The sequence below is a fragment of the Salvelinus alpinus genome, chromosome 11, assembly GCF_045679555.1.
Source record: "Salvelinus alpinus chromosome 11, SLU_Salpinus.1, whole genome shotgun sequence".
In the NCBI taxonomy this organism is placed as follows: Eukaryota; Metazoa; Chordata; class Actinopteri; order Salmoniformes; family Salmonidae; genus Salvelinus; species Salvelinus alpinus.
This window is the reverse complement of record NC_092096.1, coordinates 29,309,564-29,325,799: the sequence shown is the minus strand read 5'-3', so window position 1 is coordinate 29,325,799 and position 16,236 is coordinate 29,309,564. Positions and strand designations below refer to the sequence as shown.

Genomic DNA, 16,236 nt, shown 5'->3' with positions numbered 1-16,236 from the left:
TCAAAATTATATAGCATACTCCTGTCTATACAGAATTTAAAAATCATTCAAAATAGGATACTAAAGCATGATTTGGCCACAGAGGATCATTAGCTGCCCCTAGCCTTAAAAATAAATTGTGGATTGTTTTAAATCGCTCCAAATAACAAATAGGCCCATTCCTCAGCTTTTTACCAAAACAGAGGCAGGGCAACCATTTTGTTATTGTTTCATCTGTGGAATTCCCCTTTAAACAGCTGCATATTATCAAGATATCAAAGGGTCACCAACAAAAAGCTAAACAATAGGCCTCTAGCAAATGCAGCATATGGTATTCATTTTTCACATGTAAATAGCACTTTTCAGTAGTGCTCAAAGCATGCCATTCCATGAGCGCAGCATTTTTTCCCCCTAACTCAAATCATGGAGTCGAATCATTCCTCCATGGCAACAAAATCATTAACAACAGAGTAGGGCTGGCTAATAAGTCCTTCGTTTTAGGGTTATGCTCAGGTAAAACAATTTGGCTAATCTATACTTCCATATTTCCAAGTCCCATTCTTGAAGACCAAGGGGTATAACATTTATTGGAATGACTGGAATTACCTATAGACTTTGGTTTTTAATGTAAAGATATAATTTAATCATATTATATGTATTAGAAAGCGATGGGTTAGAAGAAGCCTACATAACTAACCCATAAAGTAAAATGTAACATCCATATATGGCCAACTGTGTCAACTTTAACATTGATTTATCCTGCAATAGATGTGGTTCAATTGATAACATACATTTGTGCCTCTTAAGTGGAAAGTAATCTAAAAGTAACAATGTAATCATACATTACTGAGTTTGGGAAATTCAAAAGTTACGTTACTAATTACAATTTTGGACAGGTAACTAGTAACTGTAACGGATTGCATTTAGAAAGTAACCTACCCAACCTTGTGTAATAATAATAATAAAATAAACATTACTTTCAAACCGTTTTCTTGGGTGCCAGTGGTACCTGTTAGTGTTAGTGGCCGGTATGAGAAGAGAAGAGATGAGGTGAGATTTGTGGATAAATTAGCGAGATGGAACTCTCGATTGGTGATTTTGTGTTTCTTGCACGGACGACGACGAAGGGTGTTTCTTCTCATACCAGCCACCAGGTACCGTTTGCTACGGAAAGAAAATAATTATAATTTGTTCACTATCTGTTGCCTTCAGAGCTCAGGGAGTGTTTACATGTAGGTCTAGTTTAAAGTTTGTATCGTCAGATGTGGTACCTATGTGAAGCTAGCCACAATAAGGATTAGCCACAATAGTGACATTTTGCAGTTCGCTTTCAAGAAGGAAAGTCCCTGATTGAAAGTGATGCAAATGGATACAAATAGTGCAGTCAAAGCATATTTTCATTAGAGAATGCTAAATTCAATCTGTTGAAATCGCACTGTGGATGTATTAGACTTCAGAGTTGCATTTGGGGGTATACTTCTATTTCACTGTACAGCCTATGGATTGTGGATCAATGAAATTGGTTATCGGTCTACTCAGTGCCACCCACAGAACTAAACTGTGAAGAGTTTACACAAATATTAGTGCCATAGCTCTTATTGTGGGACTTTGACTGTAGTAAATCACCAATGCACATAGTAGGATGTCTGGTAAGCGTTATGTGGCTCATTTCACAGTGGTTTCAGAGTCCCGCAATATGAGCTATCACACTAATATTTGTGTAATCTCATCGCAATTGTGTTCTGTGGGTGTCACTGAGTAGACTGATACCCCATTTCATTGAGCCACAATCCATAGGCTGTACAGTGTACAATAAGTACAGTACCAGTCAAAAGTTTGGACACACCTACTAATTGAAGGGTTTCTTTATTTTTACTATTTTCTACATTGTATAATAATAGTGAAGACATCAAAACTATGGAATAACAGATATGGAATCATGTAGTGTTAAACAAATATATTTTAGATTCTTCAAAGTAGCCACCCTTTGCCTTGATGACAGCTTTGCACAGTCTTGGCATTCTATCAACCAGCTTCACCTGGAATGCTTTTCCAACAGTCTTGAAGGAGTTCCCACATATGCTGAGCACTTGTTGGCTGCTTTTCCTTCACTCTGCAGTCCAACTCATCCCAAACCATCTCAATTGGGTTGAGGTCGGGTGATTGTGGAAGCCAGGTCATCTGATGCAGCACTCCATCACTTTCCTTTTTGGTCAAATAGCCCTTACACAGCCTGGAGGTGTGTTGGGTCATTGTTCTGTTGAAAAACAAATGATAGTCCCACTAAGCGCAAAACAGATGGGATGGCGTATCGCTGCAGAATGCTGTGGTAGCCATGCTGGTTAAGTGTGCCAAGAATTCTAAATACATCACTGACAATGTCACCAGCAAAGCACCCCCACACCATCACACCTCCTCCTCCATGCTTCACGGTGGGAACCACACATACAGAGATCATCCGTTCACCTACTCTTCGTCTTACAAAGACACGGCTGTTGGAACCAACCATCTCAAATTTGGACTCATCAGACCAAAGGACAGATTTCCACTGGTCTAATATCCATAGATCGTTTTTCTTGTCCCAAGCAAGTCTCTTCTTCTTATTGGTGTCCTTTAGTAGTGGTATCTGTGCAGTAATTTGACCATGAAGGCCTGATTTACGCAGTCTCCTCTGAACATTTTATGTTGTGTCTGTTACTTGAACTCTGTGAAGCATTTATTTGGGCTGCAATTTCTGAGGCTGGTAACTCTAATAAACGTATCCTCTGTAGCATAGGTAACTGGGCCTTCCTTTCCTGTGGCGGTCCTCATGAGAGCCAGATTCATCATCGCGCTTGATGGTTTTCACGACTGCACTTGAAGAATCTTTTAAAGTTCTTGAAATTTTCCTCATTAACTGACCTTCATGTCTTAAAGTAATGATGGACTGTCGTTTCTCTTTGCCCATTTGAGCTGTTCTTGACATAATATGGACTTGGTCTTTTACCAAATAGGGCTATCTTCTGTATACCACCCCTACCTTTTCACAACACAACTGATTGGCTCAAACGCATGAAGAGGGAAAGAAATTCCACAAATTAACTTTTAACAAGGCACACCTGTTAATTGAAACACATTCCAGGTGACTACCTCATGAAGGCGATTGAGAGAATGCCAAGAATGTGCAAAGCTGTCATCAAGGCAAAGGGCGGCTACTTTGAAGAATCTCAAATATAAATTTATATAAATTTGTTTAACACTTTTTTGGTAAACTACATGCTTCCATATGTGTTATTTCATAGTTTTGATGTCTTCACTATTATTTTACAATGTAGAAAATAGTAAAAATAAAGAAAAACCCTTGAGTTAGTAGGTGTGTCCAAACTTTTGACTGGTACTGTATGTCATAACACACAATAGGCTGACTGCGGAGGTCATTTCCCACAGTCAAAGTCCCACAATAACAGTTACAACACTAATATTTGTGGAAATTCTTTATATTTGTGTTCTGTGGGTGACACTGAGTAGCCTGATACCCCATTTCATTGAACCACAATCCATAGGTAAGGCTGTACAGTGAAATATAAGTATGCCACAAATTATTTGGGAGTTTAATACATCCACAGTGCTGTTTCAACTTATTTTTTGCCAGGTAGCTAATTATTGTATTTTGTTGAATTTATATAACAACATTCCAAATATGGCATGATTCCACAATTTGCAACCATTTGCATCACTTTCAATGAGGAACTTTTATTTTGAAGGCGACCCGCAAATTCCACTAATGTGGCTAAACCTTATTGTGGCTAGCTTCACATAGGTAGAAGTGGTTTATTGCAGGGACCTGTTTTGAATACAGAGGAAAGTTCTACTTCAGCTTTGTCAATGTTTGCGTCAATATGTACAGTCATGCATTTGAACCAGTGATGCCAATTTAGCAATTTTGTTGCTAGATTTAGCAACTTTTCAGAGTACCCTAGCAACTTTTTTTTCAAACAGCACCTAGCAACAAATGTAGCTACTTTTAAAATTTGGAACTTTTAGCAACTTTTGAAAAGTGACTCAAACGCTAAAATGTATTTTCCCTCTAAATGACACACAACCGGTTTTCTCTGTCACACACTCAGTCACAACACACGTGCCTGGCTGCAAAAGTGAATTGTGAGTGACGTCAGCAGCAGGCGCTCAGCAGCAGAAGGCCAGCAGCAATTTCAGCAAATTGCAAATCATTGTTGGCTGACTGCAGCAGCAGTAGTATGCGTTCGACGAAACAAACCCAGTGAATATAGTTGGTCACAGAACTTACAACATCAATCAACATGCCTCAATCAAAATTGTACCGCCAGAAGTACAGAAAAGAGTGGGAGTCTGTACCTGAATTTAAAGGGTGGCTGAAGCCAGTAATTGGGGATGATTGACGTACTGCAAATCAGATATGCTTGCAAAAATGTATGACATCAAAAAACATTGTGCTACAGCAAAGCATATAAATAAATCAAAACCGACAACCCCACAACGCAGTCGACATTACCACAGTTGGTTAAGAAAGTGGATAACTGCAAAAGTGCAGAAGCTACTATGGCAATGGCCATTGCGGAGCATTGTTCGCTGCTAGCATGCAACCATTTAGGTATGGCTTGCAAAGCTGCCTTTTCAGATTCTGTGGCAGCAACAAACTTCCAAATGCACCGCACCAAGTGCACAGAAATGATTAGGGGAATACTGGCTCCTTATTTTCTCAAAAGGGTAACATCAGATGTGGGGGATGAGAAGTTCAGTCTCCTTTTGGATGAGCCCACTGATGTGGACTGTAATGGTATTGACATTACAGTTGATCTGGAAGTATTACGTTTTTGGGGCGCTAAAATAAGGGCAATTGTACGGACCAAGGCGATGTACGAGTTTACGTTAGTATTATTCATCAAACCTGAAATAGTTATACGTCAAAACATATTCAGCCAGCTCTAGAATAAAGTTTGTTGGTGGGCATTTGTTAGTATCTCGGTCTCTCAAATAGTGAGCTAGGCCTGCCAGCCCACCCGTGTGGGGAATGCTGGTATATAGACTCGACATCTAATGTTGAGTCTTCTGTTAATCCCCGTTATTGGTGAGATCTTATTTATGAAGTCTATAGTCTTTCACATATGATGGCAATGCTTACGCATGAGATTTAATAAAATAATCTACAAAGTTTGATACTGGCTCTAGCATTGAGCTTATTCCTGCAACCACTGGTCTGCCTGAATAATTGCCTTGTGTTTTAGGTTTGTGTAATTTAGGCAAAATGTACAGGCATGGAGGTATGGCACATTTGCAGCAAAGGTATTCATATTCAGGTTTTGAGATAAGGTTGTTTAATATGGCTTGCTCCACTTGTGGGGGATGAGAAGTTCAGTCTCCTTTTGGATGAGTCCACTGATGTCAGTGGCTCGAAATACCTGGGTGTGGTGTTTCGGTATTTCAGTGCTAAAAAAAGAACTGTTGTGTCCACATTTCTCGGGCTGGTTGAATTGGAGGGGGGCGATGCCAGATCAATAGTAAAGGCGGTAGTTGAGTTTCTTGAGAAGTGTAACCTTAAAAAAGAGAATCTTCAGGGTATTGGCACTGATCATGCGTCCGTGATGACTGGGGTGCACAATGGGGTGCACAAGATTTTAAAGGAAGAATGTGCATTGCCCAATTGGGTACTCATCCGCTGTGTGTGCTATTCTATACAATTGGCTGTCAGTGCAGCATCCAAAGAAACCATCCCTAGGAGTGTTGAATAGTTAATCAGGGAAACATTCAACTGGTTTTCGAATTCCCTAAAACGGCGCGAGGCGTACAAAGCAGTGTATGCCACCATTAATTGTGGCCAGAAACCCCTGCAGATCACAACGTACAAGTTGCAGTGAAGTCATTTGAGGGAGAGCAAACAGATCTTGTCAAGCTTTTGAACAATCTGGTACACCTCTTAACATCAATTTGCAGCAGAGTAGTCAACCCTATGGCAAAAATGTATTTCCTGAAGGATGCCATTGATGGACATCTCAGTCCATCACCATACCTTGGGTACCTTTTAGAGAGCACGGTGTACCAACTCAGTCTTGCGCTAGAAGACAAAAGGTCATTCGGAGACAGTGCATCAACTACATTGTTGCTTTAAGCAAGGAGCTGCAAGCAAGGCTCCCAGACAACCTTGAAGCCTTGCGACACATGGCCTTGTTCAGTGTTAAGGAAATGCTAAAGAATGTGTAGGTTTACTAGTAAAAAAGAAAATAAATAAAATGTAATTATTCAATAATGTGTAATTGTTCAATAATTCAATGTGTTGTGTTTAAAAATAAAAATATGTGATCATATAAAATGTGTTGTGTTTATACTACTTTTACAAATAAAAACTATATGATAATAAACAAACAAATCTAAACTAACAAATGTCAAATCATATTTTTCGCCGAGATGGCTAGTCAATTTGAGTAACGTTATTGTGTATCCTACGCAATGACGCAGGTGAGTTATTACGTAATGACGTCATCAGGCAATGACATCACAACGTCATTTAACAACTTTTAGCAAGAAATCGACTTGCCTCTAGCAACTTCCCCTGAAAATTTGTTGGCAACACTGATTTGAACCGTCAAGGCAGAAGATCTACGGTGATGGAAATGGATACAACAGCTCTGGTCTATAAGATCCTCTGTGCCCATAATGGGTATTTTGAGCTGGAAGAAATGCGTGCCAACTTTAGCACGCCAGAAGATGACCTGGAGAGTGTTTTCGGGAATCAGGATATGTTTACCAGTGCTGTCTTTGAGGGAAACAAACGGATATTTGCCAAGACGAAGATGAGGTTATGCAGAGACAAGGAATGTAATGGCTGCAGCAATTTACATCTGTGTATATTCTACCTTTATGGAACGTGTCGATTCAATGAGGGGTAAACCTTGTTATTACTTTGGTCAATAGGCCTTGTCAGACACCCTAATATGCAGTTTTTTAATCATATTGCTGGGATGTCACGTATTAATTGCCTTGTTTTGAAATGTTCTATATAAAAAATGGTCTTGTATTATGCAACATGTAGGCTAACTTAAATGGCAAGTTGTGAACAGTTGGTAGTAGTGGCAGTAGTCCGGTTAATATTGTTTGTTGATTTTTTTTCTATATAATGTGGTTCTAAATATTAAGATTTAGAGGCTTCAGTATGTATTTTAGAAACTGTAAAACGTTACTGAAATGTAATTAAGACAAACAAAATTGTGGCATTTTACTCTAGCTAAAACACGGCCATAAAAGCTGGGGCGTGTTATAAAGCAACACAGCTGTTCAATAGCCATTTCTCTTTTTCATTTGATATTATATGCTTTCGCCAACATTTTCCCGTTAGTATTATCAATCTCAAAATGCTGTTTAAAAAAAAAAGGGCAGTAGGCCTATTAGGAAACTATTGCTTTCTTTTGATAAGGACTCCATGAAATTGCTAGCCACTGCCCTCGTTCAATGCCATTTTGACTACGCTAGTACTTCCTGGTTTCGGGGCTTATCTACATTTATGAAGGGGATGCTCCAGATAGCCCAGAATAAACTGATCAGGGTAGTATTGAAGGTGAGTCCACGTACTCGCATAGGCAGGAGCTGCTTTCAGGAACTAAACTGGCTGCCTGTTGAGGATAGGGTGTCCCAGATTAGACAAGGTTTGGTTTACAGTATTTATGGTCCTGCGCCCAGGTATCTAAGTGATTACTTTCCTCGTGTTAGGGATGCAAACAATCACAGCACCAGGTCAGGTGTTGCTGTGTGCGCTTATACAGGTTCAGGAGTAATGCAGGGAAAGGTATTTTCTTGTATACTGGAGCCTCAGAATGGAATGAGTTGCCTCTGCCCATAAAAACAACGTCCTCTCTGGGCAGCTTTAAACATTTAAATAAAAATTTGTTTGATGTCTTCTGTGCCCATATGATGTAACTGCAATGAAGAGATAGATGTTCTTCTCTGTTTTTGTTTTATTATTTCACTGCCATACTGTGTTTAACTGTGTTCGATCTTGTCTAGCCATCTTGTCTCAAGAACCACAATGGAAATAAGTCCCAGACTTTGTGTGTTATCCTCTGATTTTGCTCATGTGCATGTATGGCTTTTTCAAGTTTTATGTGTGCTTGTTATTTTAAATGGTCCAATTAATAAACTAAACTTTGATTTTCAGACAGCGATGCCGCTTCTGTCATGAGCTGACGTCAGAATACAACATCAGAGTCCTGAGAGAGCATCACCTGGAGAAATTGGACAAGAGGGAGCTGTGTATGTTACTGCTGCAGAATGACAACACTCTCTTACCCCCAGTAAGCTCATATTTTCAGGCTCCTTGCAACTTATTGGAAGCAATTTAAAAGCACACACACAAACATACTTTCAGAAGATAAATTATGTTTTATTCTTACTTGGAATAAAAAAAGAAACATTCGTAAGTAAAATGGGTTCATATGAGAATGTATTAATGCATCTTAAATACATGACAAAACATATTTTTTAGCTAGACATGGGATGGGTTGGTAACCAACTGGCAGCAAACAGTAGTGTTTTCTTTACTTCATTCTCTTGAGTCTTGTTCATATTTACATCATAATATAATGACCTAATACTGTATATCCTCCAAATTGAGCATGTAGATATCCAGAGTAAAGAAGTTTAATTTCCATTTTTAATACATTTGATGTGCACCTACTAAGAGTGGTCTGTGTTTGTCTCCAGGTTTGCTTCACATACAACAAAGGTAGTGGAGAGTACGGATACTGTCCTGACAAGGAGAGCTGCAGAAGACTCCACGTCTGTGAGCGCTACATCAGAGGAACCTGTGCTGCAGACGTGGACTGTGGCAGGTCTCACGACTTCAACGAGCCCCACCCGCTCAACACCCTGCAGCAGAGGGGAGTACCTAATGAACTGGTGGCATCCATGTTGTACACCTACCGCAACATCCAGGCCATTCAGTATGAGGAAGGCTCTAGACCTGTATGTCATCCTCCTCCACCACCACCTCCCCCACAAACATATTTCCCGGCCCCCAATGTTGTCCAAAGAGAAACCCACTACATCCACTTGCAGCCAATCATAGTACACTCACAAGTGACCCCTTCAATGCTCTGCAACTTCAAGTTAAAATCACGTCCCTTTGTCCAGACCAAACCCAAGAGCCATACTAAGCCATCCTCATCAGCTTCACACCAATCAAAACCCTCTAAACCACCTACACCAGCTCCACACCAATCAAAATACTCTCAACCGGCTCCACACCAATCAAAATCCACTAAACCACCTACACCAGCTCCACACCAATCAAAATCCTCTAAAGCGCCTCCACCAACTCCACAGCAATCAAAATCCACTAAACCACCTTCGCCAGCTCCACACCAATCAAAATCCTCTAAAGCGCCTCCACCAACTCCACAGCAATCAAAATCCTCTAAAGCGCCTCCACCAACTCCACAGCAATCAAAATCCTCTAAAGCGCCTCCACCAACCCCACAGCAATCAAAATCCTCTAAAGCGCCTCCACCAACTCCACAGCAATCAAAATCCTCTAAAGCGCCTCCACCAACTCCACAGCAATCAAAATCCTCTAAACCGCATCCACCAGCTACACACCAATCAAAATCCTCTCAACCAGCTCCACATCAACCAAAAACAACCAAAGCTCCTCCATCAGCCAGGCGAAGATGAATTTTTGCAGAAATCATACAGTACCAGTCAAAAGTTTGGGGACACCTACTAATTTCAGGGTTTTTCTTAATTTTTTACTGATTCCTACATTGTAGAATAATAGTGAAGACATCAACTATGAAATAACACATATGGAATCATGTACTAACCAAAAAAGTGTTACGCAAATCAAAATGTATTTATCATTTGAGATCTTCAAAGTAGCCACCCTTTGCCTTGACGACAGCTTTGCACACTCTTGGCATCCATCTCCATCCAGTCCATGCTTCTACAGAGTCACTCAGTCCCCGCAATTTACAGTAGTTTTTGTTTTTTACCTTGACCTTCTGAAATTATTTATTGATTAATTTATCAATAATATGTAGAAAATGCATATAAAACTAGCCTCATTGTTTAAGTGCAACTTGCTATATAGGATCTTAATTTGATCACAGCAGCAAATGCAAACTTGTAGTTGAGGTTTAAAAGGGCTTCTAAAGTTTGTAATTTCCACTTTAAAATGTCAGACTTGCCCAATCAAAAAAAGTTGTCAACCCCGACAAAAGGTAATAATAATCCACATTTCCTGTTGCTTCAGGATTGTTTTCCTGCTGTGAAGAAACTGGTCAAATTAAGATCCTACATCTGTATCATACTGACAAGATATACAGTACATACATGGGTCAGGATTTGAACCCTTGGAGGTAGGAGAAAACTGAGACTGTTTGACAGGAACATTATCTCTCTGCACCACACCAAAGCTTTGCTTGTTAGAATTTCATGATATCTTGATAGTTACATGTGTTTCCTAGACTATATCAGAAGAGCGCAGCCTTGGCTGGATTTTAACTCACAACATTTGCGCTTCTAATATGTCTTTATCAACTTTCTTTATCAACTTTCTAATATAGAAATGAATAAAGTGTTTATTGTGCAAAGTCCTTATGTTTTGTGACTGACATACTGGATATCTCAAGGCTATACCCTGACAGAATTTCAAAAGAAACAAAGAGAAAGTATTATTTCTCTACAGTGCAGTGACCATTCCTCTCTGCCACCATAGCAGTTGAAATGGAGGTCATACATTTGGACACCAGAGAAACACTTTTTATATACAGTACAAATAGTATATGAAGTCAAACGCATATCACCTGATCAGGGGTTGCTGGGCACAAAGGATCACCTAACGAAGAGGATTAACGTGTGAGTCCTACTGTACAGATGTAGGATCTTAATTTGAGCCAGTTTTCTACAGCAGGAAAATAATCCTGCAGCAATAGGAAATGTGAATTATTACATGGATTATAATTATGGACATTTTTGTAGGGCTTGATACATTTTTTGTTAGTGCAAATCAAGTTTGAATTTTCAAATTGGAAATTAAAAAGTTTAGAAGCATTTTATTAACTCAAATATTTCTTGCCAACGTGGTCTCAGAGCATTTCATATTATTCTGTACGTAAATCCGAGACACTCCATTTAGTATATGTTACGTTTCGTATGGTATGTATTAATTTGTGGATGTCCATTATCCATTTCGTGTGATATGTTACAAATGACAATTCACATGATATGTTATGAACTGCAATTCGTACAATATGTTACAAATTGTAATACATATAATATGTTATGAAATGCAATTCATACAATATGTTACACATTTTCCAAATATAATATATGTTACAAATTTGCAAACATATATGTTACGAATTCCAATTTGTTGTGGCTAAGGTTAGCTAGGTTGCTAGCACTAACGTTAGCTAGCTGGCTAAAGGGTTAGGGGAAAGGTTAGCTAACATGCTATGTAGTTACAAAGTAGCTAAAAATTTGTATGTAGTTGCTAAAATTCTAAAGTTGTCCGTGATGAGATTCAAACACACAACTTTTGGGTTGCTAAACATTTGCGTTATACACCCATCCATCCATTCACCCAGACCAACCACCCTCCTTTCGATTTTGCCTTAATGTAACTTCTATCTTATGTTACATTTGGTATGGTTACATATCATACTATGTTACGTCTAGTCTATTAGACCCATTCTCAGCAACAAAAGAGTGATCAAATGAAGACGTCCTAAAATGGTAAATGTGAAGTAGTACAGTAGGGCTCATACACGTGCTCTAACACATGCCTTTATTGGTAAACAAACAGTCAACTTCATCAATAGTGCCACTGTATTCAACCTTAACAGCAATGATTCAAAATGTGTAATGGCCAACGAACAATCCAGGGCAAACAACGGCAGAATAAAAAAATTGGGTTTGGCTGGCAGGGCCAGGCTTTTGCCGAGGTATACGTCCAGGCTTTGGAGTATGATTTGTCTGAGCTTTAATAGTGGAGTTACCATCACTGTTCTGTATGAGGCACTGGAGGTAAACCTGATACTTTTCAAAAACTACGAACACATTGGGGTCTTGGATGTTGTCCACACAGCTGTCATAGAAGATTGATCCTTCTGTTTCTTTAGGAGGTGGTTTCACATAGCTGAAGTTTCCCTCAGTGTAGTCTCCCACCAGCACATGACAAACAAACATGGACCTTGCTCCTGACTGGCTGGTGTAGCTGTGGGAGAACTTAGCATCCCTTACAGTAACTTGTTTTTAGCCCCATTATGATCTATGATGTTCACAGACATAGGCAAGCACATTTTCTGTGCCAATTCAATAGTTATTCATTTGAATTCATGGAAATATTGCATATACACTGTAGTGAAATCCCACTTTTTCTGTAGGCAGTTCTATTTGCTCCACATAGTCTCCAGTCAATGGTGTCTCTGCAAATACTGTCAACATGTTGAGTCAATCCCCCAAAAACTGTTTCTCATTGATGCTTCTTCCTGAGGATTTGATCATCTGAGCTTGAATTAACCTATTTCAGTGTGGAATCATTTACAATTAGTAAGACTAACAAAAGGTGCAATTCAAATGGTAAATTCCATAAGTGAATATTGATATAACTATCTCTTTAAGAAACCTACAGTGTATACATTCTATTGGCCAGAGTTTAGCACTCTCCCAACAGTGGGTTTGTGAACCCCCACTGTCATTTTCTCAAATGTTCTTGTGTACAGCTTTGTATTGCTTTGACCTTGACCACATTACTCTCTGATGAAAACATATTTACAGTAAGACAAAGTCATCATAAGCTAATTTATAATATTACAAGCTTATGTAAGATACTGTACAGTATGCTATATGCTTTTTAGTTCAGTTTTTTGTGTGCTTGCTGAAGGCAAGACCACTCAAAAAAAAACGTACATACTCTTATTAGGTTTCAGCAAGGTATGCTTGCTGAAAGCAAGGCCATTCTTGCACTCTTACATACTCTTATTAGGTGTGCTTGCTGAGAGAAAAAAATCCTATTTGCCTTCCTCTGCCATCTGTAGTGCCAAAACCGTAAAAGCTACCAACATCAAAACAACTTTAAAATGTGCATGCTGACTGTTTTAATTTTGCTTGAAAACAACTTTTGGAAACTACTTATACTTTCCACACTACAACCATATTTGCATGAATTCCAATGTTTCAATGGCCATTGGGTTGAATGGGAAAATTCTGGTCGCTACTAGTTTTCAACCGTTTAACATAGAAATACCATTCAAACTTTAAAACGTGCAGACCGGTCTGGAATAGTGTGCTTGTGTACAGCTTTTTGATACTGTTTTTACTTTTTTAACTATAACCATTTAAAATGTGCATAAACGCTCCAAAGGCTTAAATGTGAGGTATTTGGATTAGCCACTGCTCTTGAATCCTTAAAGATGCAAACACCAAACCAACATTGACATGTACAGACTGACTCAACTTAGATTGTTGATGCCTTTTGTACTTTTTGAAATATAACCATATAAATTAGCATAAAACCTCCATAGACTTCAAAGGTCAAATTTGGATTTGCCAATGATCTTGAACCATTTAAAAAAGAACCAGTGTTAAAATGTGCAGCTTGTCAATAGATCAGGTTGATTATATTTAGACTTTATAAACTATAAAACTTTTTGCATCACCAATAATTTTCTTTTCTTTTGGTAAGATTTTATTTTTATTTTTATTTTGGTCTTGACATAGGCTGCAGTCCAAACACGTAATTTTTACCCCCTCAGCTCTCGCGCTAGCCACTTTCCCTCAGGAGAATCCCCATCAAAACCGGATGCAGTTTGATTGCCATCTTAAGTGGAGGTCTAATTCACAAACGTTGCCCCCTCTATCCTCGATTTAGCTAGAGGGAGCAAGTGAAGAACTTTGATCACTTGTGGGGTTAATATGACCCACAATTCAGTAAAAACTGTAGTCACGTGTCAAAGTCCGGTGGCCGTGAAGTGTCCAACTTAATCAACATGGCTGCATTTTCGCCATTTGTGAGCTTGACAATAGCTTGCTAAAAATATATATATAGATTAAATTGATTTTAGCGTTGGCAAATAGGAATGATGCTCAAATTGTCTTAGTCTCATTGTGAGGAGCCTATAAAAAGTAGCTAGCTTCATATACAGTGGGGAGAACAAGTATTTGATACACTGCCGATTTTGCAGGTTTTCCTACTTACAAAGCATGTAGAGGTCTGTCATTTTTATCATAGGTACACTTCAACTGTGAGAGACGGAATCTAAAACAAAAATCCAGAAAATCACATTGTATGATTTTTAAGTAATTAATTTGCATTTTATTGCATGACATAAGTATTTGATACATAAGAAAAGCATAACTTAATATTTGGTACAGAAACCTTTGTTTGCAATTACAGAGATCATACGTTTCCTGTAGTTCTTGACCAGGTTTGCACACACTGCAGCAGGGATTTTGGCCCACTCCTCCATACAGACCTTCTCCAGATCCTTCAGGTGCAGTTAATACAGGTAATGAGTGGAGAACAGGAGGGCTTCTTAAAGAAAAACTAACAGGTCTGTGAGAGCCGGAATTCTTACTGGTTGGTAGGTGATCAAATACTTATGTCATGCAATAAAATGCAAATTAATTACTTAAAAATCATACAATGTGATTTTCTGGATTTTTGTTTTAGATTCCGTTTCTGACAGTTGAAGTGTACCTATGATAAAAATTACAGACCTCTACATGCTTTGTAAGTAGGAAAACCTGCAAAATCGGCAGTGTATCAAATACTTGTTCTCCCCACTGTACATATTTTTGGGAATTCTGAAATGTATTGGAATAAATTACATAACTATAAAACTAGCTAGCCAGCTATGGGTAACGGTATACCCTGATGAAGACAGCATGTCTGTCGATACGTTGGATATTAGGTTATTAAATTATTGCATTTGAGCTCCTAGTGTTAGGCTCTCCTTTTAATGTTTTAACTGTAGCTAGCTACCTGACAGGAGTGCTACGTTAGCTTGCTAGGTGCATTAATAGCTTTAGGTTGGTTGTTTTTATGCTCAAAATTACCCACATAAAGGTTAGCATAGCTAGGAGCGAATGTGGACCCCATCGATGTTCCATTCGTTTGGAGGTAACGTAAACTCACCCCATTCCGTACAAATGTGCGAGGCTACAAAGAAAACGAATGGGACTGTAGCGACTGTGTTGACTTCAAAATCGGGGGTGTGAACTAGGTTTCTATTCAAGCGTTGATCAACATGGTAATGGCTCTATAGTATTGGAGAAAAGTTGAAAAAACGGACGCTTCGTTACATCGTGACGTGTCATGTCGTAACGTACAGCACGCATAAAGCAACTATTTCCATCTTACAATCTCTCTCCACCAGGTGTAGCACTTCTCTCATCGTTTAAAAACAAGAAATGGACAGTGACGGGAGTAAAGGGGATACCTAGTCATTTTATAATTCTCAAAGCCGCTGTTTACTTCTAAGATCACTTTAGCACCGCCCTAAAAACCCGATTCAAATTCGACACAAACCTTCAAATAGGTATGTAATGACACATTATATAAACTCTTTATGGTGTTTTATTTACATTTTAGAGGCGATAAGGTGATAAGTTGGACAGATCGAGTGAAAAAAAGCAATTTTCCCACACAACATCTCTCCTTCTCACCATCACGCATTAGTAGTATTAGCGTTTGTTGCTGGCATGTCATGCATACATTTGCTAATCTTGCCTATGACAAAATCATTAAAGTAATTGGCAATATCAGTGGGTTTTTTGATGAATGATTCACTGAATGATGGAGCTGTTTGCCTTTTTCCCCAAAATGTCCTTTAAGGCGCTCCAAAGCTTCTTACTATCATTCTTTATATCATTTATCTTTGTTTCATAGTATAGTTTATTTTTATGTGTAAAATATAAAGTAGGGAAACTACACAAATGTAGTTTGATAATTTTCTTGGGTTCACAGTGCATACAGTACGCTAATAACTGCTTGCTTGTCATTTTTTTTTAAACTATTTCTTACCTTGACACCATCACCAACAGTGCTGAAAGAAGATTTAGTAATACAACTACCATGGACTAAATTCTGGTAATAGGACTCTGGGTTGTACCAAATAAGTTTGGATAGAGGACAGATAATGTCATAAAATGGTCAATGTGAAGTTCTGAAAAATGTTTCAGGATAATTTTAACAAACTTTGGATCTAAACAGACCTTTGTCAGGTGTGTCCATTAGTCTCCTCCCATGCC

General features: G+C 38.7%; 1 protein-coding gene across 1 annotated transcript; it reads left to right on the top strand.

Moving 5' to 3' along the window:
- The first annotated feature begins 6,492 nt into the window (after positions 1-6,492).
- On the top strand, positions 6,493-10,577 carry LOC139533892 (uncharacterized). Its single transcript, XM_071332365.1, has 3 exons — positions 6,493-6,877; positions 8,144-8,279; positions 8,689-10,577. The coding sequence occupies exons 1-3, from the start codon at positions 6,600-6,602 to the stop codon at positions 9,655-9,657; spliced, it is 1,383 nt and encodes a 460-aa protein (XP_071188466.1). The 5' UTR covers positions 6,493-6,599; the 3' UTR covers positions 9,658-10,577.
- Positions 10,578-16,236: the final 5,659 nt, after the last annotated feature.